General features: G+C 37.9%; 2 protein-coding genes across 2 annotated transcripts; both read left to right on the forward strand.

Moving 5' to 3' along the window:
• Positions 1–2,168: 2,168 nt before the first annotated feature.
• Positions 2,169–7,092, forward strand: LOC118818543 (extracellular calcium-sensing receptor-like). The gene is made up of 5 exons (XM_036585789.1): positions 2,169–2,435; positions 2,582–3,358; positions 4,608–4,832; positions 5,933–6,056; positions 6,179–7,092. Exons 1-5 carry the CDS (start codon positions 2,169–2,171, stop codon positions 7,090–7,092), a joined length of 2,307 nt encoding a protein of 768 aa, XP_036441682.1.
• Positions 7,093–12,135: 5,043 nt separating this feature from the next.
• LOC118818544 (extracellular calcium-sensing receptor-like) lies at positions 12,136–16,848 on the forward strand. The gene is made up of 6 exons (XM_036585790.1): positions 12,136–12,335; positions 12,494–12,794; positions 12,931–13,707; positions 14,583–14,807; positions 15,696–15,819; positions 15,935–16,848. The coding sequence occupies exons 1-6, from the start codon at positions 12,136–12,138 to the stop codon at positions 16,846–16,848; spliced, it is 2,541 nt and encodes an 846-aa protein (XP_036441683.1).
• Positions 16,849–18,586: the final 1,738 nt, after the last annotated feature.

Here is an 18,586-nt window from a genome sequence, read left to right on the forward strand (position 1 = left end):
AAATCTATGTTAGAACAATCTTTCTTTTCTTTTCTTTTTTTTTTACTGCAAAAGTGGATTATTTCATTTTTACCAAAAAATAAAATTCTGCAGTAAAAGAGCAGCGGAGAAACATGTTGCTGACCCCTGGGTTAGTGTCACGTCTGAGCAGCAGATGCCGATGTTGCCACTGTGGTTTGGTTAGTGCCACTCATGAGCATAAATTGAGTGCCACTCCTGAGGGGCAGGTGTCGCTGGTGTTTGGATAATAAACACACTGATAAATGGTCTTTACAGAGTTTAGGTTTAACATGAATACTACAAATGACTCAGTTATTAGTTTGAATAAGTCTGTGACATGAGCTGTTTTGGTTAACTCTCTGTGCCACAAAACTGTTTGCAAAGCGTCTGCATTCAAGCTAATATTACTGCTATATTCGCATAGCCTTTAGCCAAAATAAAGGCCACAGCACAGCCAGTGAGCAAACAAAATGCTAGACCATCTGTAAAACGTCTTCAAGCCAACACTCTGTGGCTTTTCCCGAGGTTCTGATGCTGGTGCTATGACGTGCTGCTAGTTAGCCAAGCCAAATAGCCGCTGTCCATTGTCACTGTTTTACTCACAAGAGCTGTTGGTACATGTCTGTTTCGAGTGGCTGCACCGTTTGTGTTTGGCAAGTGCCATTAATGAGTGCTACTAACCAAGTGGTGTGAGTGGTGCCACTTGTTACCACGTATTGATGGTAGGTGCCATTTAGTGTCAGAGGTGCATCCCAGTACATGCCATCTGAAGCCAGATGCTGATCAGGGACCCTTGAGTTTTTTGTTTTTTTTTGTGCAAATTCAACCTTTTGCATGCAACTAACGGAGTACAATTGTGTGCTATTTCAGTATGTGCACACACTGAATTCGGAATATGGCCTATGAATATATACTATAATACACCATACGTCAATAAACCAGAGACAAACAAACACATAACTTATGTCCTTAACCATTGTGTGGTTTTGGCATCTGTGGGACCCATTTTCTATGTTTACCAAAAGAAAAAAAATGATGCGATTTATTAATATTTCAACCTCAGTTTTCTTGACACTTAGATCCGTAAAGAACATATACATTAACACATTTTCATTGACTTCACTCTGTTCACCCCCTACCCATTTCTATTACACGTGGTGCTGGAGTGAACCCATGAGGAATGAAAGTGTGGAGGTGCTGTGTCCCTTCATTCTGTTCTCCTCCTACATGGCCTGCCGTTAGTGTGTGTGTGTGTGTGTGTGTGTGTGTGTGTGTGTGTGTGTGTGTTTGTGTGTGTGTGTGTGTTTGTTTGTTTGTATGTGTGTGTGTGTTTGGGTGTGTGTTTCTATGTATGTGTTTGTGTGTGTTTCTGTGTGTATATGTGTTTGTATATGTGTGTGTGTGTGGGTGGACAACATGGACAGGCTGCTGACTGGCTACAACTGCTGAAAGAGAACCCTACACTGGCCACTTGTAATATTTTAAACATCTGGTATTTTCCATAAATTGTTATGGCTGTATTAATTTATAAAAAAAAAATGCGGTGGGTCCACAGAAAACTGAGTAAAAAACACATCAACACCACACAAGGGTTATTTGCAATTACTACTCATAACCACGCCTCCTCCACGCCTCCTCAGTCACAGTTCACACCCAACATTCACTATGATAAGGACGCTATATAAATGCAGTCACTATGGCTTCAGAGGGCTGAAAAATGCGGAGCGTACCATGGAGCTTACTTTAATATTAAAAGATATTTGTCCCAATGCTGTGGATAACTGGGCTCAGTCCAGCAGGATGTAAATCTGACCAGGTCAGCTGCAGGCTGTGGGCTGATCCTCAGATAGCTGGTCTTTACATGAATGGAGATTTTGTGATTGGGGGGATTTTCTCTATTCATTACTACACGAGATCAGAACAGAAAACCTACACCAGACAGCCACTCCAGCCACAGTGCTCTGGGAGGTGTGTTTGTGTGTGGAATGAACAGTGCAGAGAATATTACAGAGAAAGTACAATAATCAATGATTCCCTTTGTTTGCAGCCACATTTTGAGTTATCGATGTCTAAAAGTATTTGGTAAAAATAATTTGTCTCACTAATTCGTTATATATCTTATGTTTCTAAACAGTTTGAATTTAAGACAGCTACGCTTCGCTCGTGCCATGGAGTTCACCATCCACGAGATCAACAACAGAACAGATCTCCTGCCGGGAATCACGTTAGGATACGAGATACACGACTCCTGCGCTGAAGTGCCGATGTCAATCAAAGTTGCATTTCAGTTTGCAAACGGCATGGAACCATTTTTCAATGATGCTGAATCCTGTTCAAAATATGCAGCCGCAGCTGTTCCTGCTCTCGTGGGAGAGACTTCTTCTACACCCTCGATCAGCATGACTAGCATGCTGGGTCTCTTTGGAATACCACAGGTAATTACATACTGCATCAAATGGTGGAAAATTAATTATTTGTGTTCCGTAATCATTTATGAAGTACATTGAATGCCATAAATATCCGTGAGACTTAAATCACGCGACTGAAATGACGCTTTTTTCGTGTCTATATTGAATAACAGGTGAGTCCCTACGCAACCTGTGCATGTCTGAGCGACAAGCGTAAGTATCCTGCCTTCTTCAGGACCATACCAAGTGACCACCACCAAGCGGCCGCACTAGCAAAAACAGTCAAGCATTTTGGCTGGACATGGATTGGGGCAGTGCGCAGCGACACAGCCTATGGAAATAATGGAATGGCGTCGTTTCTAAAGGCTGCGCAAGAGTTGGGAATCTGTGTGGAGTACTCCGAGGTGTTTTATAGAACAGAACCGCGCAGTAAACTGGAGAGAGTGGCAAACGTCATCCGCAGATCAACAGCCCGGGTAATAGTAGCGTTTGTTCACGAAAGCGAATTGTTGTTTCTGTTAGAGGAACTGACAAGACAGCCGCCGCCTCCCCTTCAGTGGATCGGCAGTGAAGCGTGGATCATGGATCCAGATGTTCTGCGCTTTAACTTGTGCGCTGGGGCGATAGGTTTTGGCATCCCCCGCTCAGTGATTCCAGGTCTTCGTGAGTTTCTTCTGGATCTCTCTCCAGAACAAGCACTGAAATCACCTCTGCTAACGGAGCTTTGGGAGAGCTCGTTCAGCTGTAGCCTGAAAGGCTCCTCAGAGGGCGCGCGGGAATGTGATGGCAGCGAGGATATCCGCGCGCTGCAGAACCCATATACAGACACGTCGGAGCTGCGCGTGACTAACCTGGTGTACAAAGCTACGTATGCCATAGCGCATGCCATCCACGGTGTTATCTGTAATGACACGCAGTGTGACAAGAGCGCTAAATTCACACCATGGCAGGTATAAAACTGAAATGTTTGAAAAGTCACCTAGTTTGCTTTACATTTCGAATTAGCACGATTTTTAGTTAGAAATTGTAATTTGTATACATGTCGACCACTCTACCTCGAGGTGGCTATCGGCGTGGGCTCTTTGTTTCAGTTTTAAAATCACTTATTGTTTCATTAGTGACACAAATGACGCCGTCTTTTAAAAACACATGGAGGTGTCAAACATACCAGATATATATATATATATATATATATATATATATATATATATATATATATATATATATATATATATATATATATGTATATGTAAAAGATTTAATTAACCGTTGACTTCTCAGAGTTTCTCTTTCTTCCCATGAGATATCCGTACAGGAAATAATTTAAAAAGAAAAAAAAAGGGAGACCCGCCGTTTTTTCCTTACCCTTTTACTTTATATTATTTTATTTTGTTTTATTTTATGTTGTTAATGAAATTTTATTTTTCTGTTTCACAACTGACAGCAATATTTGGGCAAGATTTATTGTAAGAAAAACTTTTACATATCGCTGTTGTCGGAAGAAAACCTTGTATCTCCAAAATGGCAATTTACAGGAGAAGGAAAAAACATACTTTACTTTTAACGTAAGTCAATGGAACCAGACCTTTTTTCCAAGTCATTTTGGGTCATTTCTTTTAGTCCATTGATCATGAATTTACGTACAATGTAAAGGGTAACAGGCACTTTCAAATTATGTCAAAAACTGAAAAATATCAAAAATGGACATACGAGGTTTTCTTCCGACAACAGCGATATTTCCTATAATGTTAACCTAACATTTTTACAATTTATAATGAATATCAAGCGTTGAAATTTTGCCTTATCATAAAACAGTACTTCAGCATTTACCAAGCCACTGCTGTGACATTCTACTTTTCATACACAACATGAGAAAAATCTCTAACATAAACATTAAAAAGGACACATTGTCACAGGATGTTTCCTTTTTTTCGTTTTAGCAATAGTATAAAGCGCAAAGAGACACCACTTTTCTCTGGTTTATTTTTAGTTTGAGCTCTTCTTCATGGTTTTAAATTGTGAGACACAGTTTGCCTCCACAGTGGACGAATTTCTAAATAATTATTAACAACGAACCACTATGTCAATATTCATCAATAATAATTTATTTTTTGTAGTGTCTTGAAAGACTTGATAAGAGATAACAGTTCAAAATTACAGTTCCGTTGACAGTTTGACAAAAAACATGTTCCACTGCAGATACTCGACCAGCTCAAGAGAGTGAACTTCACTACAAACAATGGCTATCAGGTCTCGTTTGATTCCAGTGGAGATCCTGTGGCCGTCTACGAGCTCATAAACTGGCAGTTTAAGAAAGATGGTGGTTTGGATTTCGTGACTGTGGGCGACTATGACTCATCCAGACCAAGAGGCCAGGAGTTCAGTATGAACAGAGCTATCACTTGGGTTGGGGGACAGACCGAGGTACAGTACCACACTTACTTTAGACTTTGACTGTAAATTAAGAGAAAAAAAAAGACAGTAAGTTGCAATAATTGCTGTCTAAACTCGCGTTAAAAGATTTAAAAAATCTAACTAGCATTCAGTCACGTTCAGGTTCATAAAATCATTTTAAGGATTAAAAAAGGAAAAATACAGGTTTTAGGTTTGCTGTACAAATAAAAGACATTTTACTCAAAGTGTGTTTTTATTCTTCTATCCATTAAGTTATTATTATTATTTTTTTTTTTACAGTAATTGCATCTCAAAATTACCTAAGTGATTAGATACATTTGGTGGAAACTGAATGCGTTCAATGACTTGATTATCATTATCCAAAAAAGAAATAATAATAAAAAAAAAAAAGTGACAAAATTAAATTATTTTAATTCTGTGCTTTGCTGTAACCGCTTATTTCATGACAGCAGCACATGACCAGTGTCATCACGGAACTCTGGACTGCTCCTTTACACACACACACACACACACACACACACACACAGAGAGAGAGAGAGAGAGAGAGAGAGAGAGAGAGAGAGAGAGAGAGATTGCCAAACAATCAGTACCATAGATGGTTTAATTGCCATTTTACATTTATTGCATTCTTGTTTACCTTTAGAGGTAATATAGACTGGACTGGTAAATTGATACACAAAACACCTGCGTACGTTCAAATTACACTTAGCATTAAAATAACATGGTAGAACCAGAAAAAACCTTTAATTGATGCTGTCTAATTTAAAATGTGTAAAATATGTGCTAATTAACAGAAAACTGCAAGCCAATTTAAATTCTTTATAGGTAATCATATGACAGATTAAAAATTCATGTTTCAATTAGTCATGTTTTTTTTAAATTAAACATCAAATGCATATCTAGTGAATAAAAAGTTAACAATAACAATAAATAAAAAGAAGTGTCTGAAAGTTTAAAAAATAAATAAATAACGATTTCTTCACTCAATTTAATTAATTAATTTCAAAAATTAGATCGACAATATATGGACCAAAAAAGACATTCATCTGTGCATAGTATTAATCTTTGGACAAACAATGAAATAGTGGTATTCGTCACATGTTTTTTAGGTACCAAGATCTGTGTGCAGTGAGAGCTGTCCTCCAGGAACCAGGAAGGCTGTGCAGAAAGGAAAGCAAGTCTGCTGCTATGACTGTATACCATGTGCAGAAGGAGAGATCAGTAACAAGACAGGTTTTGTATCACAAAATGTTTGGAAGTGTTGTTTAAAACAATCACAGTTTTAATCCTTTCCATTCCATTCATTGCATTTCTTTCCAAAATAAGGATCTGAACAAGTTTTTTGAATCTGTTAGACTCTTTGAACTGTGTGCGCTGCCCTCCTGAGTTCTGGCCCAACACCCAGCAAGACAGCTGCCTCCCCAAGCCTGTGGAGTTCCTGTCCTGGGACGACACTCTGAGCATCATCCTGACAGTGTTCTCCATCACTGGGGCCTTCATAGCTGTATGTGTGGCTGCTGTCTTCTTCAAACACAGAACTTCTCCCATCATCCGAGCCAACAACTCAGAGCTGAGCTTCCTGCTGCTCTTCTCATTGATTCTGTGTTTCCTCTGTTCACTTACTTTCATTGGTCAGCCCTCTGAGTGGTCCTGTATGCTGCGCCACACAGCGTTTGGGATCACCTTTGTGCTCTGCATCTCCTGTGTTCTGGGGAAAACAATAGTGGTGTTAATGGCCTTCAGAGCTACACTTCCAGGCAGTAATGCCATGAAATGGTTTGGGCCTCCACAGCAGAGACTCAGTGTTCTCACCTTCACTCTCATACAGGTCCTTATTTGTGTTCTTTGGTTGACAACATCTCCTCCTCTTCCCTTCAAAAATTTTAAGCAATACAAAGAAAGGATAATACTGGAATGTGGATTAGGTTCAGCTATAGGTTTCTGGGCTGTGCTTGGTTATATAGGGTTTCTGGCTCTTCTGTGTTTTATTTTAGCTTTTCTAGCTCGGAAGCTGCCTGATAACTTTAATGAAGCCAAGTTCATCACATTCAGCATGCTCATATTCTGCGCAGTCTGGATCACCTTTATCCCAGCTTATGTCAGCTCTCCTGGAAAGTTCACTGTAGCTGTAGAGATATTTGCTATTCTGGCCTCAAGCTTTGGTTTGATTACTTGTATTTTTGCTCCCAAGTGTTTCATAATCATGTTTAGACCAGAGCAGAATACCAAGAAACACCTTATGGGTAAAGTACCCTCCAAGTCTCTCTGAATATTGAAAACTTAGCACACTGGTTTAGCATGACCTATGCTGATTTATTCTGATTTATTCTTTGCTTTATATGTACATAATTGCCTTGTGAATGCATATTAAGAATTAAACTAGACTTTAAAAATCTAAAAAAGGTTTTCATCTGTACCAGTTAAATGATAAATCATTTAATAACATGTAATAACACATAATGCCTAATTTATTTCAATGAACCTGGCTTTCAGCACTTTCATGCTTTAATTCTGCACCAATGTGGAATCTTTATGATGGTATAGAGAATGTCATGGTTATAAAATGTGATATTTAAGAGGTATTGGGAAGCTTCTTTCTAGCTGAGATTTGATAGTAGGATGTATCTCCTACTCTCTTGCTTTCTCTTGCTCTGTTGCTCTCTCCTAATCACTTATCACAATGCTATTGCAGCATCTGATAGCTGAGGTAATAGAAATGGCAGTTTGCTTTCTCCTTCAGTGTGCTGAACTGTCCAATGATATTGGAATATACATGGCTTCATGTGTATCCAAGAATGGACAAGAAAATCCTTGATCCTATACTACAACCCCATTTCCAAAAATAAAATAAATTAAAAAATAAATAAAATAAAAATAGGATGCAATGATATGTAAATCATGTGAACCACATTTTAAAAGGAAAATAAATAGACAAAAAATCAAATGTTGAAACTGAGAAATGTTATTGTTTTTTTTGAAAAATATATGCCCATTTTGAATTGAATGCCAACAGCACGTTCCAAAAAAAGTTGGGACGGGGGCCTGTTTACCTCTGTATTTCATCACCTCTTCTTTGAACAACACTCTGTAAGTGTGTGAGAACTTAGGAGACCGACTGCTGTACTTTTGAAAGTCAAATGTTTTCCCATTCTTCTTTGATATAGGATTTCAGCTGCTCAAATGTTCCTTTGTCGTGTTTTTTATTTCATAATGCACCTAATATTATCACTGGGTGACAGGTCTGGACTGCAGGCATGCCAGTTTAGCAGCTGGACTCTTTTAATGTGGAGCAATGCTGTTGTAATACATGCAGAATGTGGTTTGGCATCGTCTTGCTGAAATCAACAAGGCCATCCCTAATAAAGACATTGTATGGATGGCAGCATATTGCACATACACATATCGTTCAGCATTAATGGTACCTTCACAAATGTGCATGTCACCCATGTCATGTGCACTAATGTCCCCCTATATCATCGTGAACACTGGCTTTTGAACTGTGCACTGATAACAAACTGAGTGGTTTTTGTCTGGAGGACACAGCGTGCATGATTTCCAAAAAGAATTTCAAATGTTGATTTGTCAGACCACAGCACACTTTTCCACTTCCCCTCAGTCCATTTTAAATGAGCTCAGGCCCAGAGAAGGTGGCAGCATTTCTGCATCTTGTTTATATATAGTTTACATATAGTGACAAACAGTGGTTTTCAGAAGCGTTCTTGAGCCTGTGCAATGATTTCCACTACATAATCATGTCTGTTTAAAGGCCCAGGGATCATGGCCAGCAAATACTGGTTTTTGGCCTTGTCCCTTGCATAGAGAGATTTCTCCAGATTCTCTGAACCTTTTAATGTTATTTTATACTGTACATGATGAAAAGGAGAAGTGCTTTGCTATTTTATGTTGGAAAACCTTATTCTTAAAATTGGTTACACCATTTGCCCATGCAGTCTTTCACATAGTGAAGAACTCTTTTCCATCTTTACTTCTGAAAGACTCAGCTTCTCTGGGATGCTTTTATTATACCCAGTCATGTTACTGACCTGTTGCCAAATAACCACCAGGTGTTTTTCAGCATTAGACAATTTTTTACTGTCCCTAGACAGTTTTTTATTGTCCCTATCCCAACTTTTTTGGAAAATGTTGTTGGCATCAAATTCAAAATGGGCATATATTTTTCAAGGAACAATAAAATTTCTCAGTTTCAACATTGGATATGTTGTCTTTGTACTATTGTCAATTAAATATAGGGACATCATTGCATTTTGTTTTTATTTACATTTTGCAAAGAGTCCCAACTATTTTGGAAATGGGTTGCTAACTTTAACCTCAAGCCTAATCTTAAACCTAACCCTAACTCTAGTCCGAAATATAAGCCTGGTACTAAGATTAACCCTAGTTTGTAAGTAGTGTTAGTGTGAAATTTTATGGTCATGAGAAGTGTTCAAACAGTGGAGCTGGGCTTAATACAGCTATTCCTGGGAGTGGATAGCACAAAAGAAATGTGCTTAAGTTAATTAATTGTCAGAGTCGCGGATAACTGAGACCTGTGTTTTGCGCGAATTCAACCCTGTACTCGAAAAATGAGGAAGGACAGTTTCAGTTTAATTTGCTAACTGCGCAGGCTGAACACTGAACACAGCCCCTGATTTGTTACTTTAATTCACTATAATTCAATATATCAGAGACAAACATCTACAAAAGTTACATTTATGAATGTAATTACTATTTAAGACAATACCATGGCTGCTGAGTCTGAGCTCGCACCCACAGGACATTATCACAAGGTGGCTATTTAAATGCCATCAGTTTTAATGTTGTTTTTGTCAATGCGGTGGAAAACTGGGCTCAGTCCAACAGCATGTAAAGCTCACTCGGTCAGCTGTAGGCTGTGGGTTGAGTCTCAGAGGGCTGGTCCTTGCATGAGTCCCTACAATGGGGAGTGGGGTGGGCTGGTATCTATTAAATTCAAAAAGAATAGGAAAAAAGGCCCCCCAAAAAGCTTGATTTTATTCTAATAATTACACATTGATGTATATGTATATTAAGCAGGATTTTTCCACCATTTCGATTTCAGTGTGTTAGCAAAATTAGAAATATTAAAAATGATTTCACTAAACACAATCTTCTTAGTGTAGTCTACATAAAAATGTTATCATGGGATAGATTCAAACTGAATAATTATATATTTTTTTTTTTCCAAATTAAACTTGAAAACAATTACTGAGTTTGTCGTAAAATAATTCAGCTTCTCTGAAGCCATTGTTCTGACATGCAAATTTTCCTAAAATACATGACAACTGATCACTAGGTTCATCAAAGGTTCTTACTGCTAAATTTAAGAACATAAGAAATAATAAATAGACATTGTGAGACTGCCAAATATTCATTTACAATGAATCACCATGTGAATATTTCTCAATAATATATTACTGTTTTTAGTAATGCATTAAAACAGTTGAGTTCAGTTCAATATCAATGAAGTATATATATATATATATATATATATTTATATATATATATATATATATATATATATATATATATATAAAACCATGAATACTGCTCTCTATCAAAAAATCCTGAAGGAAAATTTCTGCTTGTCAGTTTGTGTGTGTGTGTATATATATATATATATATATATATATATACACAAACTGATAAGCAGATATTTTCCTTCAGGATTTTTTGATAGAGAGCAGAATTCATGGTTACATAAGTTATGACAAGCTGTCCAGTTGCTGCTAAAGCAGAGCAGCCCCAGACCATCACAATACCACCACCATGTTTGACTCATGGTATGATGTTCTCATGCTGGAATGCAGTGTAAGCTTAGGCTACGACTGTGTACCATGTGCAGAAGGAGAGATCAGTAACAAGTAGCATAATTTCTTGTAAAATTTCTCTTTATATTCTATTTTTATGAGTCTGAAGTCAGCTTCTCATATGACAGATTCAGACCCTTAAATGGTGATGGAGGCCCAAAATGTAACTGCTACACCATTTAAGGTGTAATGGGAAAATTAGAACAAGAAGGTGGCTAAAGAGAAGCAGACTTTAGCTTCATGACTTTTTAAAGCTTCACAGTATCTTGTTGCACAAAGAATATCTTAGGAAACAAGCTGGAGTGCTTATAAATGCACATAAGTCAATTTGCCTATGATTTACCAATGTTTGTCCTAAACCTTTCTCTTTGCCTGTTTGTTAGCTACTTGCTAGGCGTGATTCTTGTCTGCAGTGCTATGGTCACCAACAGTCTGCAGGCCAATCTTCAGGGTTGAAGATAGCAGTTATACATTAACTCCAATGTTTAAGAACATTACATGTACAAAGTCTACAACCCAACACTTCTCAGTCACTTTTCCCAGGTTCTGATGCTGGGGCTATGACGTGCTGCTAATTAGCCAAGCCAAATAGCCACTGTCCATTGTCACTGCTTTACTCTCAAGAGCTGTTGGTACATGCCTGTTTTGAATAACTAAATAGGTAGCATTGGCTAACGGGGAATATTAATTCTCTCACTAAGGGTCAGCCTTAGTTTGTTTGCATAGGAGATTCTAAACACTGGAAAGCCCCTGGTGTCACAGAGAAGCCTGTGTTTGCTTACTGACCCAGTGAAGAGAGGGGCAAGTTGACCTTGAAAGGTAAAGCAGTCTGGTAAAAACCGATTGAAACCAGTTTTTAGGAGTGAGCGCAACATGCGATGGCCAAATTGATGGACAAAGAGATGTACCTAATATAGGCTAATATGAAAATTTGAGAAGTAAGGTGGGGAGATATCAAACTACCCCAGATAAATGGTATATAAACTGCTGTTTGGAACACTGCATTTGCGCAGTTGGGTCTCTCGAGACCCAGTGCCACTTGATGCTGAAATAAAGACGAAGCCTTTTTCCCTCTTCCACAAATTCAGCGCCTGAAGACGTTTGCTCAGCGTTTGGTCCTGACAGGCGCATGCCAGTACGTGCCATTTCCTGAAGCCAGAGGCCACTCAAGGACTGAACCCTTGCAGCTTTTTTTCTGCAAACTCAACCTTTTGTCCACACTGAATTCGCAATATGGCCCAGGAAAACACACTTTAACACACCACAATTCAATAAACTAGATACAAACATACATAAGTTGTGTCCTTTATTGCATTGACTGTTGACATAAAGACATAACGACATAGCCACGCCTCCTGAGCGCGAGTTTACACACACAACTCCTCTGAAGAAGGAGGCTATTTAAAGGCAGTCACCCCAGCTTCAAGAGACTGAGAACTACTGAGCAGAGCATGGAGCTAACTTCAATTTTAATGATGGTTGTAGCAATGCTGTGGGTAACTGGGCTAAGTCCAGCAGGATGTAAATCTGACCTGGTCAGCTGCAGACTGTGGGCTGATTCTCAGATGCCTAGTCTTTTTATGAATGGGGATTTTGTGATTGGGGGTGTTTTCTCCATTCATTACTACACGAGATCAGAGCAGAACAGCTACACCAGACAGCCACTCCAGCCACAGTGCTCTGGGAGGTCTGTTTGACGGTGTGAACAGTTAAATAGAGAATTGTAGAGAATCATTGATCCCCTTTGTTAGCAGTTACGCGTTATTTAAATTATTGACATCTAAAAGTGTTTAGTAAAAATAATTTGTCTCAGTAATTTTTATATATCTTATGTTTCGAAAATAGAATGAATTTTAGACACCTGCGCTTTGCTCGTGCCATGGAGTTCACCATCCACGAGATCAACAACAGAACAGATCTCCTGCCGGGAATCACGTTAGGATACCGGATACACGACTCGTGCTCTGCAGTGCTGATGGCTGTTAAAGTTGCATTTCAGTTTGCAAACGGCATGGAACCATTTTACAATGATACTGATTCCTGTTCAAAATCTGCAGCTGCCGCTGTTCCTGCTCTCGTGGGAGAGACTTCTTCCACCCCCTCAATGAGCATGACTAGAATGCTGGGTCTTTTTGGAATTCCACAGGTGATTGCAGGCTGCATTAAGTGGTGCAAAATTAATTATTTGTGTTTAGTATTAATTCATGGAGCACACTATATCTTGTAAATAATCAAATCACGCTTTTCAAATGACGCTTCTTTTTTTCTATAATGAACAACAGGTGAGTCACTACGCCACCTGCGCATGTCTGAGCAATAAGCGTCAGTTCCCTGCCTTCTTCAGGACCATACCAAGTGACCACCACCAAGCGGCTGCACTAGCAAATGTCGTCAAGCATTTTGGCTGGACCTGGATTGGGGCAGTGCGCAGCGACACAGACTATGGAAATAATGGAATGGCGTCGTTTCTAAAGGCTGCGCAAGAGTTGGGCATCTGTGTGGAGTACTCCGAGTCCTACTACAGAACAGAACCGCGCAGTAAACTGGAGAGAGTGGCAAACGTCATCCGCAGATCAACAGCCCGGGTAATAGTAGCGTTTGTTCACGAAGGCGAATTAAGGCTTCTGTTAGAGGAGCTGACGAGACAACCGCCGCCTCCCCTTCAGTGGATCGGCAGCGAAGCGTGGATCATAGAACCAGGAATTCTGCGCTTTAACATGTGCGCTGGGGCGATAGGTTTTGGGATCCCCCGCTCAGTGATTCCAGGTCTTCGCGAGTTTCTTCTGGATCTCTCTCCAGAACAAGCACTGAAATCATCTCTGCTAACGGAGTTTTGGGAGAGCTCGTTCAGCTGTAGCCTAAAAGGCTTCTCAGAGGGCGCGCGGGAATGTGATGGTAGCGAGGATATCCGCGCACTGCAGAACCCATACACAGACACATCGCAGCTGCGCGTAACTAACATGGTGTACAAAGCTACGTATGCCATAGCGCATGCCATCCACGCTGTTATCTGTAATGACACGCAGTGTGACAAGAACGCTAAATTCACACCGTGGCAGGTACAAAACATATTTGTTTAAAAACGAATCGTGTAGGCTGCATTATCTTTTAAATGAGCCTGCTTTTACTTTTAAAAAAAAATCTATCTTATTATATTAACGTCACATCGTCCACTCTACCTTCGCTGTTGCTGTCGCAGTGGATTCTTTTTTTTTCAGTTTTAAAATCATTTATTATTTCGTGAGTAATACTATTGACACCGTCTTTTACGAAACATAAAGGTGTTTTAGCCAAATACATAGAAATATCAAAACAGATTTCTCTATCCATAAACTTGGTAGAGTTGGTGCTTCTTCCTGCGAGATGTCACTACAAGACGTAATTTCACAGGACCTTTCTTTTTTTTCAACGAATTTTTATGTTTCTGTTTCACAATTGACGATAACATTGGGCCAAGATTTGTTGTAAGAAATAACTTAATAGTTTTACAGTAATATTGACATAGAATTTTCTTATGTAATTAAAATCAAACATATTGTGCCCTTTAATTAATATAATATAATAATTTGCTAAGCCACTGCTGTGGCAAGCTGTTTTTCATACGTTACATGAGAAACATCTCTAAAGTAAACATAAAAAAGAAATAGTGGTAGAAAAAGTGTTACAGACTCTTTGTTTAACATTAATGCTACAAAATATAGAAGAGAATATAGATGAGTATTGATAGGTTTTTCTCTTCTGTTTTTAATGGTTTTAATATTGTGGCACAATTTGCGACCACAATGGTCGAATTCCTTAATAAACATTCATAATATCAGTCTTTCAGTATTCAGAAAATATTATATTTTCTGTAATGTATTGAAACAAATGGTGAGTTCACAGTTCAAAATTATAGTTTTGTTTAGAGTTTAACAAATTATGTGTTCCACTGCAGATACTCGACCAGCTCAAGAGAGTGAACTTCACTACAAAGAATGGTTTTCAGGTCTCGTTTGATTCCAGTGGAGATCCTGTGGCCGTCTACGAGCTCATAAACTGGCAGGTTAAGAAAGATGGTGGTTTGGATTTTGTGACTGTGGGTCACTATGACTCATCCAGACCAAGAGGCCAGGAGTTCAGTATAAGCAGACCAATCAGCTGGGTGGGGGGACAGACTGAGGTATAGTACAACACTTGCAGTAGTCTTTCTAAACCAAGGCCAGTTAACAGAACTCAAAATAATTAAGGCAGTCAGTTATAATAGACATTTTCTAAATATGCTTAAAAACGTTTAAAAAAGCAATTTGCGTCCAAGCAAGTAAAATTGTACACATAAAAGAAATGAAAGTGAAATTATTTATTGTCTCCTTTAATTAAACAAATTAGTGATTCCTTGTATATTTTGGAAACCGATTGCCTGATTAATTACTAGTATCTCAAAAAGAAAAACCTCAAAAATGTAACGTACATTAATTCTGTGATTTGCTATAAACACTGGGTTCGTGACAGCAATACATGAACGCTGTCATCAGAACTCTGCACTGCCCCTTACATAAAATGCAAAACAATGCAAAACAATTAGTATCACATTGCCATTTCACACTGATCGGTTCATCCAATATATGCCTTATTGAGTTGTTACATTTACAGTAGTTATAAAAGATTGACTGGGCATATTCCTACAATAAACACAGAGTTTAAAACTATATGGAGATATACATCCAAACCTAAATTTTAGCCTGAAGATAACAATATAATAATTTAAAAATTAAAAATTAAAAAAATAAATAAATAAATAAAAAAACTTATAAGTTTATTAACAAAAACCAACAAACCATTCTAAATGCTTTCTATGAAATATTATGGCATTGGTTGTGAAATATATATTTAATTTAATTTAATCAAAAATATGATTTCTTTACTGAAATCTATTAATAAATTTAAAAATTAGGGTTAACAGTATAGACCAAAACTAAGATATTCATTGATGTGTAGTATTCTAAATATCAGACAATTGTCTTTTTTCAAACTATAAATTTTATTTTTATGTTTGTCAAATGTCTTTCAGGTGCCAAGATCTGTGTGCAGTGAGAGCTGTCCTCCAGGGACCAGGAAGGCTGTGCAGAAAGGAAAGCCAGTCTGCTGCTATGACTGTATACCATGTGCAGAAGGAGAGATCAGTAACAAGACAGGTTGTACATCACAATATTTTTGGTACTTGCTCAAAATAGTGATAGGTTAATTCATTTGATTCGCTTGCATTTCTTTCCAGTGTAAGGCTCTGAATAAATTTTTTGAAACTCCTAGATTCTTTGAACTGTATGCGCTGCCCTCCAGAGCTCTGGCCCAACACCCAGCGAGACAGTTGCCTCCCCAAGCCTGTGGAGTTCCTGTCCTGGGACGACACTCTGAGCATCATCCTGACAGTGTCCTCCATCACTGGCGCCTTCATAGCTGTATGTGTGACTGTTGTCTTCTACAAACACAGAACTTCTCCCATCGTCCGAGCCAACAACTCAGAGCTGAGCTTCCTGCTGCTCTTCTCACTGATTCTGTGTTTCCTCTGCTCACTTACATTCATTGGTCAGCCCTCTGAGTGGTCCTGTATGCTGCGTCACACAGTGTTTGGGATCACCTTCGTCCTCTGCATCTCCTGTATTCTGGGGAAAACAATAGTGGTGTTAATGGCCTTCAGAGCTACACTTCCAGGCAGTAATGTCATGAAATGGTTTGGGCCTCCACAGCAGAGACTCAGTGTTCTCACCTTCACTCTCATACAGGTCCTTATTTGTGTTGTTTGGTTGACAACATCTCCTCCTCTCCCCTTCAAAAATTTTAGGCAATACAAGGAAAGGATAATACTGGAATGTGGATTAGGTTCAGCTATAGGATTCTGGGCTGTGCTGGGTTATATAGGATTTCTGGCTCTTTTGTGTTTTATTTTGGCTTTTCTAGCACGGAAGCTGCCTGATAACTTCAATGAAGCCAAGTTCATCACATTCAGCATGCTCATATTCTGTGCAGTGTGGGTTGCCTTTATTCCAGCTTATGTCAGCTCTCCTGGAAAGTTCACTGTAGCTGTAGAGATATTTGCTATTCTGGCCTCAAGCTTTGGTTTGATTACTTGTATTTTTGCTCCCAAGTGTTTCATAATCATGTTTAGACCGGAGCAGAATTCCAAGAAACACCTTATGGGTAAAACACCCTCAAAGTCTCTTTGAGAATCTCACACAAATTGTAAAATTAGCAACATGGTTTAGCAGAACACATGCTGATTTATTTTTAGGTTAATATGTATGTAAGCACTATATAAAGAGATATTGAAAATTAAACCATGTTTCATCTTTTAATATGCAACAATATTAAGTAAGATCTTCATATGCACCACTTAAATGATATCATATAATGACCTTGGGTCTAATTAAAATAAATTTTAATTTAAGCTGTATTTCAGCACTTTGAAGTAATTCTTCTACATCTTGTATGCTTTACTGCACAAGTATTGATAAGCTCTTTCTATGTGAGATACGGTGGTAGGATGGTCCTCTCACTTTCACCCACTCAGTCAGCATAATCCAATAAACATTAATATATTTAAGGTAGCGCTGAATTTGAGGTGCCAGTAGAATTAATGTAGAAGTGCATTTAAGGTGTCAATAGATTTAGATTAGCACTAAATTAAAAGTCAAACTAAAGTGAATGTATCAAAGTTAAGATGTCAATAAATTTAATGTAGCATTGAATTTAAGGTGGCAATGCATATGAGGTAGAAACAAATTTAAGGATGTATTGCTTTCAATGGCATTTCAATGGCATTTAATTAATTCAATTAAATTTAAATTAACAGTGGTTTTAGAATATCAATCATTTTAAGTTATTAATAAATTTAAGGTTGCACTGAATTCAGGTTGACACTAAATTTAACAAAGCACAAAATTAAAGGTATTTAAGGTGACAGTAAGTTTATGGTGGCATTGAATTTAATGTAAGAGTAGATTTAAGGTAGCACTGAATTTATGGTAGCTTTGATTTTTATATAGCACTGAATTATATGTATTAGTTAATTTAAGGTGGCATTAAATTTAACATAGTACTCAAGCTGAGGATGAAGTTAATTTAAGGTAACACTGAATTTAAAATGGTACTGAATTGAAGCTATCAGTAAATTTACAGTGGCAGTAGATTTATGGTGGCAAAGAATTTAAGGCAAGGAGCAGATTTAAGGTAGCACTGAATTAAAGATTGCTGTAAATCAGTATATGTAGGGTGGCAGTAATACTAAGGTGTCAGTGAATTTAAATTAGCATTGAATTTAAGGTATCAATAAATTTAATGTTTTAGTGCATTTGATGTGGCACTGAATTTAAGGCATTATTAAGTTTAAAGTGGCAGTGAGATTAATTAAAATTAAGCAGTGAATTTATATTAGCAGTGAACTTATTGTGGCAGTTAATATGAGGTAGCACAAAATTTAAGGGATCCGTAAAATGAAGTTTGCAGTAAATTGAAGGTGCAAGTAGATTTAGGGTTGCAGTGAATTTAAGGTAGCAGAATATAGCACTGAATTACTGTGGAAGTAAATTAAAAATAGCACTGGATTTTAGGAGGCAGCAAATTTAATATATCAGTAAGTTTAAGGTGGCAGGTAATTCAAGGTATAAATGAATGTATAGAGGTAGTAAATTTAAGGCAGCCCTAAATTTAAAGTGACTGTAAACCTCAGGTATCAGGAAATTTAAGGTGACAATAGATTTAAGGTAGCACTGACCTTATGGTGGCAGTGAATTTAATGTAGCAATGAATATAATGTTTCAATTAAAGTTGGTAGTAAATTTAAAGTAGTCCCGAAATTCAGGTGGCAAGTAATTCAATGTAGCACTGAATTAAAAGTGGTACTGAATTTATGAATTATACATTTCTGATGGTAGTAGATTTTTAGGTAGCACTTAATTTAAGGTG

Source organism: Colossoma macropomum, unplaced genomic scaffold, assembly GCF_904425465.1.
Source record: "Colossoma macropomum unplaced genomic scaffold, Colossoma_macropomum, whole genome shotgun sequence".
Classification (NCBI taxonomy): Eukaryota; Metazoa; Chordata; class Actinopteri; order Characiformes; family Serrasalmidae; genus Colossoma; species Colossoma macropomum.